The 17,407-nt window shown below is 41.2% G+C and overlaps 1 protein-coding gene across 8 annotated transcripts; it reads right to left on the bottom strand.

The window, feature by feature from the left end:
• Window positions 1-743: 743 nt before the first annotated feature.
• On the bottom strand, window positions 744-16,973 carry prr5l (proline rich 5 like). 8 transcript variants are annotated; one of them, XM_057837587.1, is made up of 10 exons: window positions 15,564-16,288; window positions 14,054-14,170; window positions 13,624-13,652; window positions 9,069-9,149; window positions 8,946-8,994; window positions 8,832-8,886; window positions 8,673-8,767; window positions 8,478-8,615; window positions 8,301-8,412; window positions 744-3,844 (listed from the first exon to the last, which is right to left on the bottom strand). In XM_057837587.1, exons 1-10 carry the CDS (start codon window positions 15,780-15,782, stop codon window positions 3,624-3,626), a joined length of 1,116 nt encoding a protein of 371 aa, XP_057693570.1. In that variant the 5' UTR covers window positions 15,783-16,288; the 3' UTR covers window positions 744-3,623. The 8 variants fall into 8 exon arrangements, with proteins under 8 accessions (XP_057693570.1, XP_057693568.1, XP_057693569.1 ...); XM_057837585.1 differs by lacking the exon at window positions 13,624-13,652 and adding an exon at window positions 16,434-16,973 and having other exon boundaries at window positions 8,946-9,149; window positions 15,564-15,949; XM_057837586.1 differs by lacking the exon at window positions 13,624-13,652 and adding an exon at window positions 16,434-16,973 and having other exon boundaries at window positions 8,946-9,149; window positions 15,564-15,946.
• Between the last annotated feature and the right edge of the window lie 434 nt (window positions 16,974-17,407).

Below are 17,407 nucleotides of genomic sequence, written 5' to 3'. Positions count from 1 at the left end.
CCGAGGTCCAATCCGTTTGAAGTAGGAGGGTGCGTCTTATTTTTGGACGAAGCCGAGGCCGTCGGCGTCAACATACGTGATGAGATTACAGCGTCATCCAATTACACTGCGGATCAGTCGGCGGGCAGAGGTGAAAAGACAACGTTAGAAAGTTTCCCTCGGTAGGTCACAGTAGGTAGATGGTGCCATTTCTAGAGAAACGATGTGGGAATGCTCGCTCTTTTGGTTCAAAAACTCTTAAATTACTAAATTTATACAATGTTTATTTACTCTATGCAGTATTTTTAGGGCTTTTCCACTGTTTATTTTGCAGCAGGGCCGAGAACCAAAAGCTGTATTAGCTATATGGCAAAATAGATTTTGCCATGTGCCATTTTGTTTTGCCACATGGCAAAATTGGTTTTACCATGTGGCAAAATGGATTTTGCAATGTGGCATTTCTTATGCCATGTGGCAAAATGAGTTTTGTCATGTGGCATTTTTTTGCTTTGTGGCAAAACGGATTTTGCAATGTGGCATTTCTTATGCCATGTGGCAAAATGAGTTTTGCCATGTAGCATTTTTTTTTTGCCATGTGGCAAAATGGATTTTGCCACGTGGCATTTTTTTTTTGCCAAGTGTCATTATTTTGGACATGTGGCAAAATGGATGTTGCCTTGTGGCAGTTTTTTGCCCATGTGGCAAAATTGATTTTGCCATGTGGCAATTTTTTATGCCACGTGGCAAAATTGGTTTTGCTATGTGGCAAAATGGATTTTGCAATGTGGCATTTCTTATGCCATGTGGCAAAATGAGTTTTGCCATATGTCATTTTTTGGCGATGTGGCAAAATGGATTTTGCCATGTGGCATTTTTTTTTTGCCATGTTGCAACATTGATTTTGCAGTGTGGCAAAATTGGTTTTGCCATGTGGAATTTTTTGCCATGTGGCATGTGACTCAGTTGCCAGTTGAATGTCAATGTGCTGTAATGCTAAGTGTATGGTCAATAATCACAGCCACACGTTTTTCTGCCATTTAAAATGAAAGGAAAATTTGGACGTGCATAGCCGTCAATGGCGTGGACGTGCATGGCCTGCAAAACCGCCATATACCCCAAAAAATGCCACACACCCCCAAAAAAATTGCGACAAACCAAAATCCATTTTACCACATACCAAAAAAAATGCCACATGTCAAAATCGTTTTTGCCACATGGCAAATACCACTTTTGGTGGTTCTCGCTGAGTCTCTGATTTTGAGGAATTTACAGGTCCCTTCCCATTGACTTTTGGTAACTTCCTGTGCATTTCTGTGCGTATTCACTGGTCACTTGTTCATTGTGGGTCAATTTCCGTTCATTTTTGGGCATTCTCTGGCCACTTCCTGTTCATTTCAGGTCATATACTGTATATTTTGGGGCATTTCCAGGGCACTTCCTGTTAATTCTGGGACCTATACCTGTCACTTCTGTTCATTTTAGGACATTCCCGGGTCACTTCCTGCCAATTTCGGGTCATATACTGAGATTTATGGGGTCATATAGTGTTCATTTTGGGGCATTTCCGTGCTGCTTCCTGTTCATTTTGGGACCTAAATGGGTCACTTCTGTTCATAGTAGGGCATTCCCAGGTCACTTCCTGTTCATTTTAGGGCATTTCCGATTCACTTTCTGATCATTTTGGGACATTTCCGAGCCGCTTCCTGCTATGTAGGATTACTTCTTGTAAATTTTGGGACATTTATGGGTCACTTCTGTTCATTTTACGGCATTCCCAGGTCACTTCCTGTTCATTTTAGATCATATACTATCCATTTTGGGGCATTTCCGAGCCGCTTCCTGTTATGTCGGATTTCTTCCTGTTAATTTTGGGACAATTATGGGTCACTTCTGTTCATTTTGCGTCATTCCCAGGTCACTTCCTGTTCATTTTAGGGCTTTTCCGGGCCACTTCCAGTTAATGTCGGATTACTTCCTGTTCATTTTGGAACATTTATGGGTCACTTCTGTTCATTTTACGGCATTCCCAGGTCACTTCCTGTTCATTTTAGATCATATACTATCCATTTTGGGGCATTTCCGAGCCGCTTCCTGTTATGTCGGATTTCTTCCTGTTAATTTTGGGACAATTATGGGTCACTTCTGTTCATTTTAGGGCTTTTCCGGGCCACTTACTGTTAATGTCGGATTACTTCCTGTTCATTTTGGAACATTTATGGGTCACTTGCTCTTGGTTTTGAAACATATACCGTTCATTTTGGGGCATTTCCAAGCCGCTTTCTAATATGTCAGATGACTTCTTATTAATTTTTGGACATTTATGGGTCACTTCTGTTCATTTTAAGGTATTCCCAGGTCACTTCCTGTTCATTTTGGATGACTTCCTATTGAATTTGGGACATTCTGGTCATTTTGCAGCATTTATGGTTGACTTCCTGCTAGTTTTGGATAATATACTGTTCATTTTGGGAGCTTTCCCAGGTCACTCCCTTCTCATTTTGGGTCATTTCTGAGCCGCTTCCTGCTATGTCGGATTGCTTTCTGTTAATTTTAGGACCTTTATGTGTCGCTTCTGTTCCTTCTAGGGCAATTCCGGGTCACCTACTGTTTATTTTGGGTCCTATATTGTTCATTTTGCGGCATTTCTGGGCCACTTCCTGTTCATTTTGGGGCTTTTATGGGTCACTTCCTGTTGTTTGCCGGTCAATTCCTGTTAATTCTAGGGCATTCCTGGGTCACTTCCTGGTCATATACTGTTCCTTTTGGGACATTTCTGGGCCACTTCCAGTTGATGTCGGATTGATTTTGGCACATATTCTAGTCACTTCCTGTTAATATTTGGGTATTTACAGGTTCACTTCCTGCTGATGTTGGGGCTATTGTGCTGCCACCCCTCTTACTTCAATGGTGTTTGGACATCTACCATCAAATGGTGCTCGTGTTTCTTTATTGTCATGCCTCATCTTTTCATTCATTTTATTCTCATTTCATTCTTGTATGTTGTATTTTCTTTTATTCACATCACTCACATCTTTTTTACATCCTATCTCAGTCTTAAAGAAGAACTATGTAAGATTGCTAATAACTCACGGCCATCTCATGAATACGCAATCTCAGATGGCTAAATCGGAAACAAGGCTGCATGTCATGCACTTGTACTACACGTACATTTACTTATACTTCAAGAATGTCTGCTGAATTGTACTCCACTACGGTTACTCGTACTACAAGTATATGTACTGATGTGTACTTGTACTACGTTTTGATGTGTACTTTTAGCACAAGTACATGTTTTTGTGTGTACTTGTACAATAAGTGTGTTTACTTGTACTATAAGTGCGTGTCCTTGTACTACAAATATACCGGCCAGCACAGCATTTTTTTAGTTTCTCGTCGAAATTCAATATTTTCATCTAGTTTGCAGTACCCTTTCCGGCCACTTATCTTACATACGCTTCCTTTAATTGTAATTATCATTTTTTTCTCATTCTTGCATGTCCTAGTCACGGTCTCACTCGTTTGTGAGTCACCACGGTCTGCGAAGCCGTCCGGCCATAAACGCTACACCGCGTTCCTCTGTTAGCCGCTAGCGCGCGCCGTTTCACTCAGGTACAAGAGTCGCCGTTTCCGCGCCGTCCAAGCCGCTACCGCCTCGAGTCCTCGGAGTCTGCCCGACGGCCGAGGCGTCCGCCGGGCCGTGCCGCCGCCCGTCCTTCGGCCAGCAGGCGCGCGTCAGAGTGCGCGTTGGCCACCGTGTGGCGCCGCAGGCCGCCCGCTTTCTCCAGGTAGGCCTCGCCCTCGTGCTCCACCAACGGCGCCAACGACGAGCACATGTCGGGCTGCGAGCCTCCGCCGCCGCAGAACTCTGAACGCAAAACAGCAAAAGACGGAACGGCCTCGATCAGAATTGGGCATTTAGACAAAAAACATAAACTAGTCAGTATTTTTTTCCTCAAAAAGATACATGAAAAAAAAACATCAATAGAACCCCTAACCCCAAAAATACCCTAGCCCTAAGGCTTTTTTTAAAATCCCAAAACGCAAATGTGTATATGACAGTATATGATAGTGAGTGGTTGTGTTGTCTTCAAATAACGACCAAGTATCGACCACTTGTACTACAAGTATGTGTACTTGCATGTACTTGTACTACAAGTACGCATACTTGCGTGTACTTGTACAACAGGTACAAGTGTATATACTTGCGTGTGGCAGAAAACACACGCGCGACTGAAAAAGCAGTTTCTGCTCTTGCACTCCTCTTAAAAAGAAACTGCTACATTTTAAGCCTAAAGAAGTGTTGTGTTTGATTGAACAATATGCCTGCCATAGCAGATTCATGGTGCATTAAGCCCCATACTATTTTTAATTTGTCCGTTTTACCCTTGATACCCCCGTTTACAGACGTCGCGCAACTGCTTTTGTTTCAACCTAGCCATAAAAAGATGGTAAGGAAGCGTATTTATTATTTGAAATGTCATTTTTAGCTTAGAATCATTCATTGATGTCTCATGTTTTGGTTAAAAAAAAAAAACAAGCCAAAAAAATTATTCACTCACATATTTTAAACTTTTAAAAAATGACGTCGCAATTAAAAAAATGGCATCTGTAAAAAGTCACCTCATAAGTCTACCTCATAATTATCGCTTTATTGTTTTTTGTTACTGTCACATTTTCTCCGATATGTTAGATGATAAATCATTGATCCAAACACAGAAAAAATGAATAAAACATTTAAAAGGGTAAAATATATGAAAAAGAACATCTCAACCACTCCTTGATGTCTGCGATTTCTGCATCGCGACCCTTATTATATGACCATGTTTCACACATAAAATCCCAACAAAATCCAGCTGTGTCTTGACACTCAGTGATACATGCGACATGGACTTTTTGGACCAAAACAAGGTAAGTACGCGATAATATCTCGTTAAAGTCATGGCGTCTGCTATTCTGCTGCTGCGTGCTCTCACCTCCAGATAGGGTTTTGCTGTTTAAAAAAATAAAATAAAATTGAAATACCCTCCTGTTCCAAATGTTTCTTCCCCCAGAAAATTGAGATTTTAAGCTTTCCAATGATGTGTCACACAATTTTAAAAGTTGGCCAAATTTGGGGGTCTCAGAGTGGAACTTCAAGTCACCTGAGTGTTTTCCGCCGTGTGCTTGTACGAGAAGTACGTGTACTTGTAGTACAAGTATGCATACTTGCGTGTACGTGTACTTGTACAACAGGTACAAGTGCATGTACTTGCGTGTGCTTGTACAAGAGGTATTTGTAGTACAAGTATGTGTACTTGCGTGTACATGTACATTCGTGTACTTATACTAAAGTACGTGTACAAGTATGCACACTTACGTGTACTTGTACAAGTACACATACTTGCATGTACTTGTACAATAGTTACAAGTGTATGTACTTGCGTGTGCTTGTACAAGAGGTATTTGTAGTACAAGTACGTGTAGTTCGTACTACCGGTACATGTACTTGTAGTACAAGTATGCGTATGTACGTGTACCTGCGTGTACTTTTACGACAATCATGTGTACTTGCGTGTACTTGTACTTCTGGTACTTGTACTACAAGTATGTATACTTGTACAAGAGGTATTTCTAATAGAAGTACATGTACTTGTACTACAGGGACTCGTACTAGTACAAGTACACATACTTGCGTGTACTTGCACTACATGTGCGTGTACTTGCAATACAAGTACACGTACTTGCATGTACTTGCAATACAAGTACACGTACTTGCATGTACTTGTACTACAGAGACTTGTACTTCATGTATGTGTACTTGTACTACAAGTATGCGTATATGCGTGTACTTGCATTACAATTGCGCGCACTTGCATCTACTTGCACTACATGTACGCGTACTTGTACCACAGGGACTTGTACTACAGGGACAGGGATACTACATGTACTTTACTACTAGTGTGTATGTGTACTTAAACTACAAGTGCGTGTACTTGTACAACAGGTATTTGTAGTACAAGTACGTGTACTTTTGTATACTACAAGTATGTGTACTTGCGTGTCGTTCTAATGTCGTGACAAAATTACACAGGAAGTTACCCTGAAATGACCCAATATCAACAGGTAGTTAAAAATAATCAACAGGAACTTGTGTGTATTTGTAATAGGTAAAAGTAAGGCACCGACCAGGTAAAGTAACAACAAAAACAAAAGACAGCAGCGTTCGTTCACGGCCAGCCTTCCCACTTCAAAGGTATTGGACATATTAAGACGCTGACTTAAGCCCCAAGTGGATGGACCTTTGCCCTCAGACACCAACGAGCCTTTCTAAATAAAGTAGAGAGGAAGGCTTGAAAATGTTAATCGCTCACTTGTGATCCTCTTGAGTTTATTTGCGGACAGCTTCTTCTTTTACTTTGAAAAGTTCTCTTAACGCACTTTAGCCAAGTGAAGGTCTGTCCAATATCAAACTCAATCAATAAAAACTGAACAAATCAACAATTGCAAAAGGATGTGACGCAGAAATGCCCTCAAATCAACAGGGATTGCTTTTAAATACCTTTAAAACCACAGGAAATGACCCAGCAATACCCTTAAATCAACAGAAAGAGGCCAAAATGCACAGGTTTTCCTGAAATGTCTAAATATCAGCAGGAAGCGACAAAAAAATATCAACAGGAAGTGACCCTATAATACCTTTAAATCAACAGGAAGTGATCAAAAATGGACAGAATGTTACTAGAAATAACCCAAAATCAACAGGAAGTGACTCAGAAATACCCTTAAATCAACAGAAGTGACCAAAAATGGACAGGTTGTTCCTAGAAATGACCCAAAATCAACAGGAAGAAAACAAAATGTACAGACCATTTTCCTGAAATGTCTAAATATCAACAGGAAGTGACCAAAATATTAACAGAGTACCCTAAACAGGAAGTGATTCTGAAATACCTTTAAATAAACAGGAAGTGACCAAAATACACAGAATGTTATCCTATAATATCTAAATATCAACAGGACATGACAAGATAATCAACAGGAAGTGACCCAGAAATGACCCAAAAGTCAACAGGAAGTGACCAAAATACACATAATGGTACATGGAAATGCCTAAATATGAACAAGAGGTGACAAAAACTAAAGTGTGCCAAAATGCACAGGATGCTACTAGAAATGACCCAAAATCAACAGAAAGTGACCAAAATACACAGAAAGTTATCCTGAAATGTCTAAATATCAACAGGAAGTGACACGAAAATCAACAGGAAGTGACCCAGAAACACCCCTAAATCAACAGAAAGTGACCAAAATACACAGAAAGTTATCCTTAAATGTCTAAATATCAACAGGAAGTGACCCAGAAACACTCTTAAATCAACAGGAAGTGGCCAAAATGCACAGGATGTTACTAGAAATGACCCAAAATCAAACAGAAAATGACCAGAATACACAAAGTCATCCTGAAATGTCTAAATATCAACAGGAAGTGACACAAAAATTAACAGGAAGTGACCCAGAAACACCCTTAAATCAACAGAAAGTGACCAAAATACACAGAAAGTTATCCTGAAATGTCTAAATATCAACAGGAAGTGATGTAAAATCCACAGGAAGTGACCCAGAAACACTCTTAAATCAACAGGAAGTGGCCAAAATGCACAGGATGTTACTAGAAATGACCCAAAATCAACAGAAACTGACCAAAATACACAGAAAGTTATCCTGAAATGTCTAAATATCAACAGGAAGTGACCCAGAAACACCCTTAAATCAACAGAAAGTGACCAAAATACGCAGAAAGTTATCCTGAAATGTCTAAATATCATCAGGAAGTGACATAAAATCAACAGGAAGTGACCAAATTACACAGAAAGTTATCCTCAAAAGTCTAAATATCAACAGGAAGTGGCACGAAAATACCCTTAAACCAACAGGAAGTGATCCAGAAACACCCTTAACTCAACAGGAAGTGACAAAAAAACAACAAGCTATCCAGAAATGTCGAAACATCAATAGAAAGTGACCTAAAATCAACAGGAAGTGACCCAAAATCAAAAGGAAGTGAATCAGAAATACACAATGTTACCGTGAGATGCCTAAACAGGGAGTGATCAAAATACACGAGACGTTAACCTGAAATGACCCAGAATCATCACGAAGTGACCCGGAAATGACCAAAAATCGACAGTAAGTAACCTGGAAATGCCCCACATTCGGCCGGAAGTAAACTCGAGATACTTCATGTTCTGGAAATGACCCGAAATGGAAAAGGAAGTACCCAAAATACATAAGAAATGACCTAAAAGGGAACAGGAAGTGACACCTCTTTGGCTTGCGCGTACCTGAGGGCTCGTCGGGGACGACGTGGCTGAGATACGGCGAGACCACCGCGGCGGCCAGTCGCTCCAGGTGACGGTAGCGCCAGTCGGACGCCGCGCCGCAGCCGCGCACCCCCTACGACGAAGGCGGCGGCGTCAGCTAGCCCGTTAGCGTGAAGGCGTTTCTTCCATTTGTCCCACCTGCAGCACCAGCAGCATGTGAGTGACCGCCGCCGGCACGACGCCCGCGCCGGCCAAGCTGTCCTCCAGGGGGAGCTTCAGCAGCACCGAGTCTCGGAAGGACAGCAGCGCCATCTGTCGCACCGACAGCTCCCGACCCTACGCGTACAGGTTTAGCTTTCGGATAGGTTAGGGCCGACTAGTTCGGCGCCTTACCTGCACGGGGTAGAAAATAGCCTGCAGGGTGGGGAGCGTCTCCGTGAAGAAACGCCACCAAACTTGGGCCACGGCCTCCAACCGCTCCTCGGCGCCTGGAGACGGGACGGGACGGGCCGTTACTTGGGAAACGGCAGACGCCCGAGTCGGCTCCCTCACCCGAGAGCAAGACGCGCTCCAGAAGCTCGGCGAGGCCGGCCGTCAGCAGCCGATTCTGGAGACGACGAGGCGCCGGGTCAACACGGGTCGGACTCTTCGTAATTAAGCACGCACCTGCAAGTAATCGCTGACGAAGGAGCCCATCTCGCTCTTCAGGAGTCGCCTGGAGGACCACCGCCGCCGCGTCAGCCGGGATGAAGACGGACGGGCGAGCGAGCGAGCGGACGGACGCCTCACCTGACGTTTTCGTTGAGCGCGTAGAGTTCGTTCGGCCGGAGAGCTCCGCCCCTGAAGACTTTCATCACTGCCGATTGGACGCTGGTGAGGAGGTGAGACGTCAAAGCCCCAAAATGAAAAGTCAGTCACCTGGAAATGCTCCTAAATCAACAGGAAGTGACCTGGAAATACCCTCAAATAACCAGGAAATGATTCAAAATGTCTCCTGGAATGCACCACAATGTGACCCAAAATCAACAGGAATTGATCAATGAACAGGAACTGACTTGGAAATACAAGTAGTCCCCGGGTTACGCTGGCGACATAACCAGAATTTCCGCACTATTAACCCTTTAAATGCCCCCTAAACCCAAAAATAACGATCCAAAAACATGTATTATTTGTCACATTAATAAAATAAAGTATAGAATAGGTGGTGAAGAAACTGTTGCGCAACAAAAAAAATGACTGGAGACAAAATGGCCAACGAGACTCCAGCGTCGCGTAAAATCGAAATCACATTAGTCGGGTACGTCGTAAACCGGGGACTACCTGTACTCTTAAATAACCAGGAAATGATTTGAAATGTACAGGAAGTGACCTAGGAATGCACCAAAATGTACAGAAAGTGACCCAAAATCAACAGGAAGTGACCAATGACTAAAAAGTGACTGACCCCGAAATCCCCTAAAATAAAGAGGAAATGATTCAAAATGTACAAAAAGTGTCCTAGGAATTCCCTTAACTGAACCAGAAGGGACCCAAAATCAACAGGAAATCACCAATGAACAGGAAAAATAAACAGAAAATGATCAAAAATGTACAGGATGTGACCCTGAAATGCCCAAGAAGTGACCCAAAATCAACAGGAAGTTATCCATTAACAGGAATTGACTTGGAAATATCTTAAAATAACCAGGAAATGCCCCAAAATGTTCAGGAAATGACCCGTAGGTACCGCAAACTTAACAGGAAGTGACCAATGACTGAGGAGTGACCCAGAAATGCCCTAAACGGTAAATGATAGACAGGGAGAGTTGACAGGAAGTGATCCCAGAATGCCCTGAAAAGTACAAGAAGTGACCCAAAATGAACTAGAAGTGATCAATGAACAGGAAAAGACTTGAAGATACTCAAAAATAACCAGGAAATCGTTCAAAATGTCCAGGAAGTGACACTAATTTAACAGGCTGTGGTCCATGAAGAGGAATTGACTTGGAAATACCCCCAAATGTATAGGAAGTGACCCAAAATCAACAGGAAGTGACCCCTAGGTACCCCAAACTCAAAAGGAAGTGACCAATGCGACCCCAGTGAAGTGACCCCAAATCCCCTAAAATAAGAGGAAATGTACAGGAAGTGACCCAGCAATGCCCCAAAATGTACCAGAAGTGACCCAAAATCAATAGGAAATGATCCAGGAAGTGACCCAGGAATGCCCCAAAATGTACAGGAAGTGACCCTGAAATGCCCCAAAATGTACAAGATGTTACCCAAAATCAACAGGAAAAGTGGAACTGACTAGGAAATACCCCAAAATAAATAGGAAATGATTAAATATGCACAGAAAGTGACCCTGGAATGCCCCAAAATGTACAGGAAGCGACCCATAGGTACCCCAAACCCAAAAGGAAGTGACCCAGAAATCCCCTAAAATAAAGAGGAAATGCACAGGAAGTGACCCAGCAATGCCCCAAAATGTACCAGAAGTGACCCAAAATCAACAGGAAATGATCAAAAATGTACAGGAAGTGACCCAGGAATGCACAGGAAGTGAACAATGACTACGGAGTGACCCTGAAATGCTCTAAAATCAACAGCAAATGATAAAAAATCTACAGGATTTGACCCTGAAATGCCCCAAAATGTACAAGACGTTACCCAAAATCAACAGGAAAAGAGGAATTGACTAGGAAATACCCCAAAGTAACTAGGAGATGATTCAATATGTACAGGAAGCGACCCATAGGTACCCCAAACCCAATAGGAAGTGACCCAGAAATCCCCTAAAATAAGGAGGAAATGCACAGGAAGTGACCCATGAATGCCCCAAATTGTACCAAAAGTGAGTGACCCAAAATCAGCAGGAAAGGATAAAAAAATGTACAAGAAGTGACCCAGGAATGCCCCCAAATGTACAAGGCGTTACCCAAAAACAGGAAAAAAAAAGCAATTGACTAGGAAATACCCTAAAATAACCAGGAAATGATTCAATATTTGCATGAAGTCACCCTGGAATGCCCCAAAATGTACAGGAAGCGACCCATAGGTACCCCAAACTCAAAAGGAAGTGACCCAGAAATCCCCTAGAATAAAGAGGAAATGCACAGGAAGTGACCCATGAATGCCCCAAAATGTACCAGACGTGACCCAAAATCAACAGGAAATGATCAAATATGTACAGGAAGTGACCCAGGAATGCCCGAAAATGTACAGGAAGTGACCCAAAATCAACAAGAAGTGAACAATGACTACGGAGTGACCCTGAATTGCCCTAAAATCAACAGCAAATGATCAAAAATGTACAGGATTTGACCCTGAAATGCCCCAAAATGTACAAGACGTTACCTATAATCAACAGGAAAAGAGGAATTGACGAGGAAATACCCCAAAGTAACTAGGAGATGATTCAATATGTACAGGAAGTGACCCAGGAATGCCCCAAAATGTACCAAAAGTGACCCAAAATCAGCAGGAAAGGATAAAAAATGTACAAGAAGTGACCCAGGAATGCCCCAAAATGTACAAGATGTTACCCAAAAACAGGAAAAAAAGCAATTGACTAGGAAATACCCTAAAATAACCAGGAAATGATTCAATATTTACATGAAGTCACCCTGGAATGCCCCAAAATGTAAAAGAGGCGACCCATAGGTTCTCCTAACTCAGTACTTCTCAAATAGTGGGGGGCCGCAGAGCGATGCCAGGGGGGGCGCATGTGACCTCGGGGAACATGCATTTTTTGTTTTTTTGCCGTACTGGAATAAAGTGTACTTGCACATCCACTCAATGGGTGGCAGTGGCGCTCTCATTTTCAGAGTGCACGCAGTATTTTTGAACTAAGGAAGAGCACTCAGCACACACAGAAAACAGGTATAAAGAGCAGTGTACGGCCGCCGTTTTCCGACCGGACTCACTCACGCAGCGACCCGCTGTCTTGTCCGGTTCTCACGTCGCCGCCCAAGAAGTGCCATTTTCGGCTTGGGATCGTCACGACGACCGCCCTCACCTACGGTTCTACCTCGGCCGCCGAGAATGCGCTTTTTTCGTGCCGTTTGCCTTTTAGAACGTGCCGAATATTGCCAACAGTTGTCCTGCTTTGTCAGTGTTATATCAGTAAACCAGTGAGCATTGTTAGCATGCTCATTACAAAATAACTCCACACCATTTCAAAGAAGGTAAATACTGTGAGCAGCAAAAATAAAAACTGTCCTTCTGTCCAAGGACACTCTTTTTTTCTTTTATTCAGTTTTGTTTTTTCGGTCAAATTTTTTGCCATATTGTCCTCATGAGTGAATGTTTCTAATCAATTTGAATTTTTTATTATTTACTGATTTTATTACATTTTATTTTTCTGTATCAAATGGTCCAAAATGTACCTTGAGTGTATTTTTTAGTTTGGATGCGACTTTTTTTAAAATTCAGGCTAATTGATGCGCGTCAAGTCTTCTCTGTTACAAACAAAACAATGTTAATAAGGTTATACTTTATTATAAGTTGATCTATGTTACTTTTTTTCTTTATTAGAAAAAAAGGACACAATGTTAGGCAGATGCGTATTTATAATAGTCATTTTATGGACAAATGATACTATTTACAGTGGCGGCAGAGAGTTTGGGGGGGCGGGGGGGGCGCGAAACATTTACGTCTTCCTTGGGGGGGCGTAACAGAAAATAACTGAGAAGCACTGTCCTAACTCAAAAGGAAGTGACCCAGAAATCCCCTAAAATAAAGAGGAAATGCACAGCAAGTAACCCAGGAATGCCCCAAAATGTACCAGAAGTGACCCAAAATCAGTAGGAAAAAATGAAAATGCCCTAAAATCAACAGGAAGTGATCAAAAATGTACAGCAAGTGACCCTGGAATGCTCAAAAATGTACAAGAAGTGATTCAAAATCAACAGGAAAAGAGGAATTGACTTGTAAATACCCCCAAATAACTAGGAAATGATTCCAAATGTACAGGAAGTGACCCTGGAACACCCCTAAATGTATAGCAAGTGACCCGTAGGTACCCCAAACCCAAGAGGAAGAGACCAATGACTGAGAAGTGACCCAGAAATCCTCTAAAATAAAGAGGAAATGTGCAGCAAGTGACCCAGGAATGCCCCAAAATGTAGCTAGCATAAGTGACCCAAAATCATCAGGGAGTGACCCAAAAATCAATAGGAAATGATACAAAGTCGACACGGAGTGATGCCTAAAATAGAAAAGAAGTGACCCAAAATCAACTGGAAGTGATCCATCAACAGGAATAGACTTGGAAATACCCTAAAATAACCAGGAAGTGACCCTGGAATGCCCCAAAATGTACAGGAAGTGACCTGTAGGTTCCCCATAATCAACAGGAACTTACCGATGACTAAGAAGTGACCTTGAAATGCTCTAAAAATCAACAGGAAATGATTCAAAATGTACAGGAAGTGACCACGGAATGACCCAAAATCAACAGGTACCCCACAAGCAATTACCAACAATAGACTCATCTTTCAGCGCCATCGACGGCACGAGACGTCTGATGCGATCGGACCGCGAGCGGCCAATGAAGGCAGCCAATGCATTAACAAGGACGCCACTCCACAGGAAGTATAAACTTTTGCCAGAAATGGAGCATTTTCAAGTCAACAATGTCTCTCCAAACAATTCGCTGACTATCTAAATAATTGTCTGTTGAGTCACGGTACTTGTGAGCGAGAGACAGGAAGCTCCGTCACCGCCACTTCCTGTCCAACATCCTGCTTATTGCTGACAAGAGCAGGAAACCGCGGCGTGAACGTTCAACGTACCCGTTCCAGAGGGCGCTGTTGCACACTTGCGGGCCGGCTTGGAAGCGGCTCAGGTCGGAAAGAACCGGGGAACTCATGAAGCGAGGCCTCGAGCGCCGGAACGATCCCATCGAGTACCTCAAAATATTTTCAACTGTCAAATATTTTCAGCATTAAAATTCAGTCGCAAATAAACATCTGTAATAAAAATTCAACTGCAAAAAAAAAAAAAATTCAGTTGTGAAAGTTCAGTCATCAAATGTTTTTTGCAGCTGGATTTGTAACAAAAATTAAAATAAGAATAATAATGTAGAAAAAAAAATAATTCAACTGCAAAAAAAATCCTAGTTGTTCTAAAAAAATTCAGTTGCAAAAATTCAATTCAATTTTTGTAGCATTTTTTTTTTTAATCCATCACAAAAAAATTCAGGAAAAAAACATTTACATACGGATAACATTTGCAAAAAAAAAAAAAAAAAAAAAAAAAACGACTTTGTGAAAATTGAGCTACAAAAAAAAAAAATGCAGTCCAAATTTTTGCAGCTGAATTTTTCTGGCTAGTGAATTTTTAAACTGGACTGAACTACATTTTTTTTTTAAATAAAAAATGTAAAAAAATCAGTCACGCACAAAAAATAATAAAAAATCAGCTACAACATCCAGTTGCTCAAAAATTGAATTTTTTGGTCACTCATTTTTGACAAAAATTCAAACGAATAATAACAATTATAAAGTAACAACAACTGCGAAAAAAAAAAAAAAAAAAGCAGGTACGAAAATTCGGTCCAAATTTTTGTGGAAACTAATTTTAAAACAAAATTGATCACAAAAACTCAGCAAAAAAAAAATACATATGGAAATTCATTTGCAAAAAAAAAAAAAAAGTTTGTGAAAACTGAGCTTCAAAAAAAAAAAAAAAAAAATCAGTCACAAAAATATAAAAAGTTGACCTACAATAATCAAGTTGCTAACAAAATAGAATGATTTTTGGTAGCTAATTTTTAACAAAAATTAAAAAACTATTTTAAAAAATGAACTCAAAAAACCAAATATAAGTAGCGAAAATACAGTTGGGAAAAAAAAAAAGAATCAGTTGCGAAAATTCGGTCCAAATTTTTTAGGAAACTATTTTTAAAAACCTGATTGCAAATATTCAGCTAAAAAGAAATCTGTAACATACGCAAAAAAAAAAATCAGTTTAAAAAAAATGAACTGCTAAAAAAAAAAAAGAAAATTTCCTTGCAGCAGAAAAAAAAAATCAGTCAAGAAAAAAAAAATCTGTAATAAAAATTCAGCTACAACAATCCAGTTGCTAAAACCAATGGAGTCGATTTTTGTAGCTATTTTTTTAACAATAATTGAAAAAAAACCCCAATAAAAACAAAAAAAAATTGAACTCGTTAAGACAAATATCTGTAGTGAAAATAGTTTCCAAAAAAAAAAAAAATCAGTTGCGAAAATTCATTCCAAATTTTTGAAAGGTAATTTAATGGTAGCAGTCTAGTAATGGCAAAGATGGGGTTTTACTTACGTCCAGATGGCAGGAGGGGGAAAAAAAGTCCAAGATTCTCGAAAAGCCGCCGCCGCTTCTGAAACTCGCACACCCAGACACAACTAATTCCGGAAAGACGGTCGCACTTCCGGCCGTCAAGCGTTGACTTGACAAACTCCAGTTGCAGGCAGATGGAGACGTCAAACTGTTGCAACTCAACTCCTCTGAATCCTGACCGTCTTGGCGCTCACTTTTCATTTTGTAATCCTCGGAAAGGGGCGGGCGGGGAGCGTCGTGACGTCACGTGACCTCACCTCAACGGGGAAAACTGAATGATCGAGTCGCCGGTGTGAGTGACCGACGGCCATCTTGTGTCAGAGGCGGCCTCTACTGCAAGACGAGTGATTTTCTCTACACCGATCCTGCTACCAAAGGAACAGAAAGTGAACCAAAAGTCCATAGGAAGTGGGCTGTGCATTAGCCAAAATGAACAGGAAGGGTGCTTCCAAATAAAAAGTGACCTGGACACAGCAAGTGACCAACAAATACCCCAGAATGAGCAGGAAATTGACTCAGAAACACCCCAAAGTGGCCCATAAATTGACCAAAAACTAATGGAAGGGGCCCATGAATGTACCAAAATGAACAGAAAGTGACCCCTAAAGGCTTCCAAGTAAAAAGTGACCTGTACATCCCCCAAGAACAGGAAGTAACCCATAATACCCCAAAACAAGCAGGAAATGACCCAGAAACACCCCAGAATGAACAAGAAGTGGCCCATAAATGTAGCAAAAACTAATGGAAGTGACCCATCAATACATTAAACAGGAAACGACCCAGAACCCCCCCCCCCCCCCCAAAAAAAAAAAAAACAGGTGATCCATTAAAGGCTTCCAACAAAAAACTGACCTGTACAATGTACATCTCACAAAATTAACAGGAAGTGACCCATAAATACTCCAACATGAGCAGGAAAGGACTCAAAAACGGCCCAAAGTGACCCATAAATGTACCAAAAACTATCAGAACTGACCCATAAATGGATCAAAACAAACAGGAAGTGACCCATAATGACTTTTAGATTAAAACGTGATCTGGACATCCCCAAAATGAACAGGAAGTGACCCAGAAACACCCCAAAATGGCCCATAAAAGTTCCCATAAATACACCAACACAATCAGGAAGTGACCTGGAAACACTCCAAAACGAACCGGAAGTGACCCATAAATCCTTTCAAATAAAAAGTGACCTGGAAGTAACATTATAAAATCCAGAAACACCCCAAAATGGCCCATAAATTTAAACACTGGCTTTTTCCATGTGTTTTTTTTTTTTGCATGTAGCAAATTGGCTTTTGCCATGTAGCATTTGCCATATGCCAAAATGGACTTTTCCATGTGGCATTTTTTTGCCGTTTTGCCATGTGCCAAAATAGATTTTTTCGTGTGGCATTTTTTGCCATGCAGCAAAATGGCCTTTGCCATGTGCAAAAATGGCTTTTTTCATGTGGCGTTTTTGCCATGTGGAGTTTTTGCCATGCAGCAAAATGGCTTTTGCAATGTGGGTTTTTTTTTTGCCATGAGCCAAAATCCAATGTATCCACGTGGACGCCACAAACTGCATGTAAAAAAAATTAAAAAAAAACAGTATAAGAGGACGCTTGCCATTAGCCGAATGCTAACTCAACACGAATACTATGATAACACTACAAGTTACATTTAGTGTGTGATTTCTCAGCAGAGACATTTAAAGGCCAAATTAATATTGCATATTCTCTCTAGCAAAGAAAACAAATCTCACCGTGCGCGCAAGCCTGGAGACTGGAAAGCAGCAGCACGTCACGAGTGTACGATGCAGGCTAACGACGCATAAAATGTCACAT

Source organism: Corythoichthys intestinalis, chromosome 5 (assembly GCF_030265065.1).
Source record: "Corythoichthys intestinalis isolate RoL2023-P3 chromosome 5, ASM3026506v1, whole genome shotgun sequence".
Lineage (NCBI taxonomy): Eukaryota > Metazoa > Chordata > Actinopteri > Syngnathiformes > Syngnathidae > Corythoichthys > Corythoichthys intestinalis.
This window is presented reverse-complemented; position numbering and strand designations above follow the sequence as displayed.

Coding starts and splice junctions, on each gene's coding strand:
- prr5l (XM_057837585.1), bottom strand. CDS start 15,782: ATGAAAAGTGAGCGCCAAGACGGTCAGGATTCAGAGGAGTTGAGTTGC. Junction 14,171..15,563: donor CCCCCTCCTGCCATCTGGAC/GTAAGTAAAACC, acceptor AAATATTTTGAG/GTACTCGATGGGATCGTTCC. Junction 8,768..8,831: donor GGAGCGCGTCTTGCTCTCGG/GTGAGGGAGCCG, acceptor TCCCGTCTCCAG/GCGCCGAGGAGCGGTTGGAG.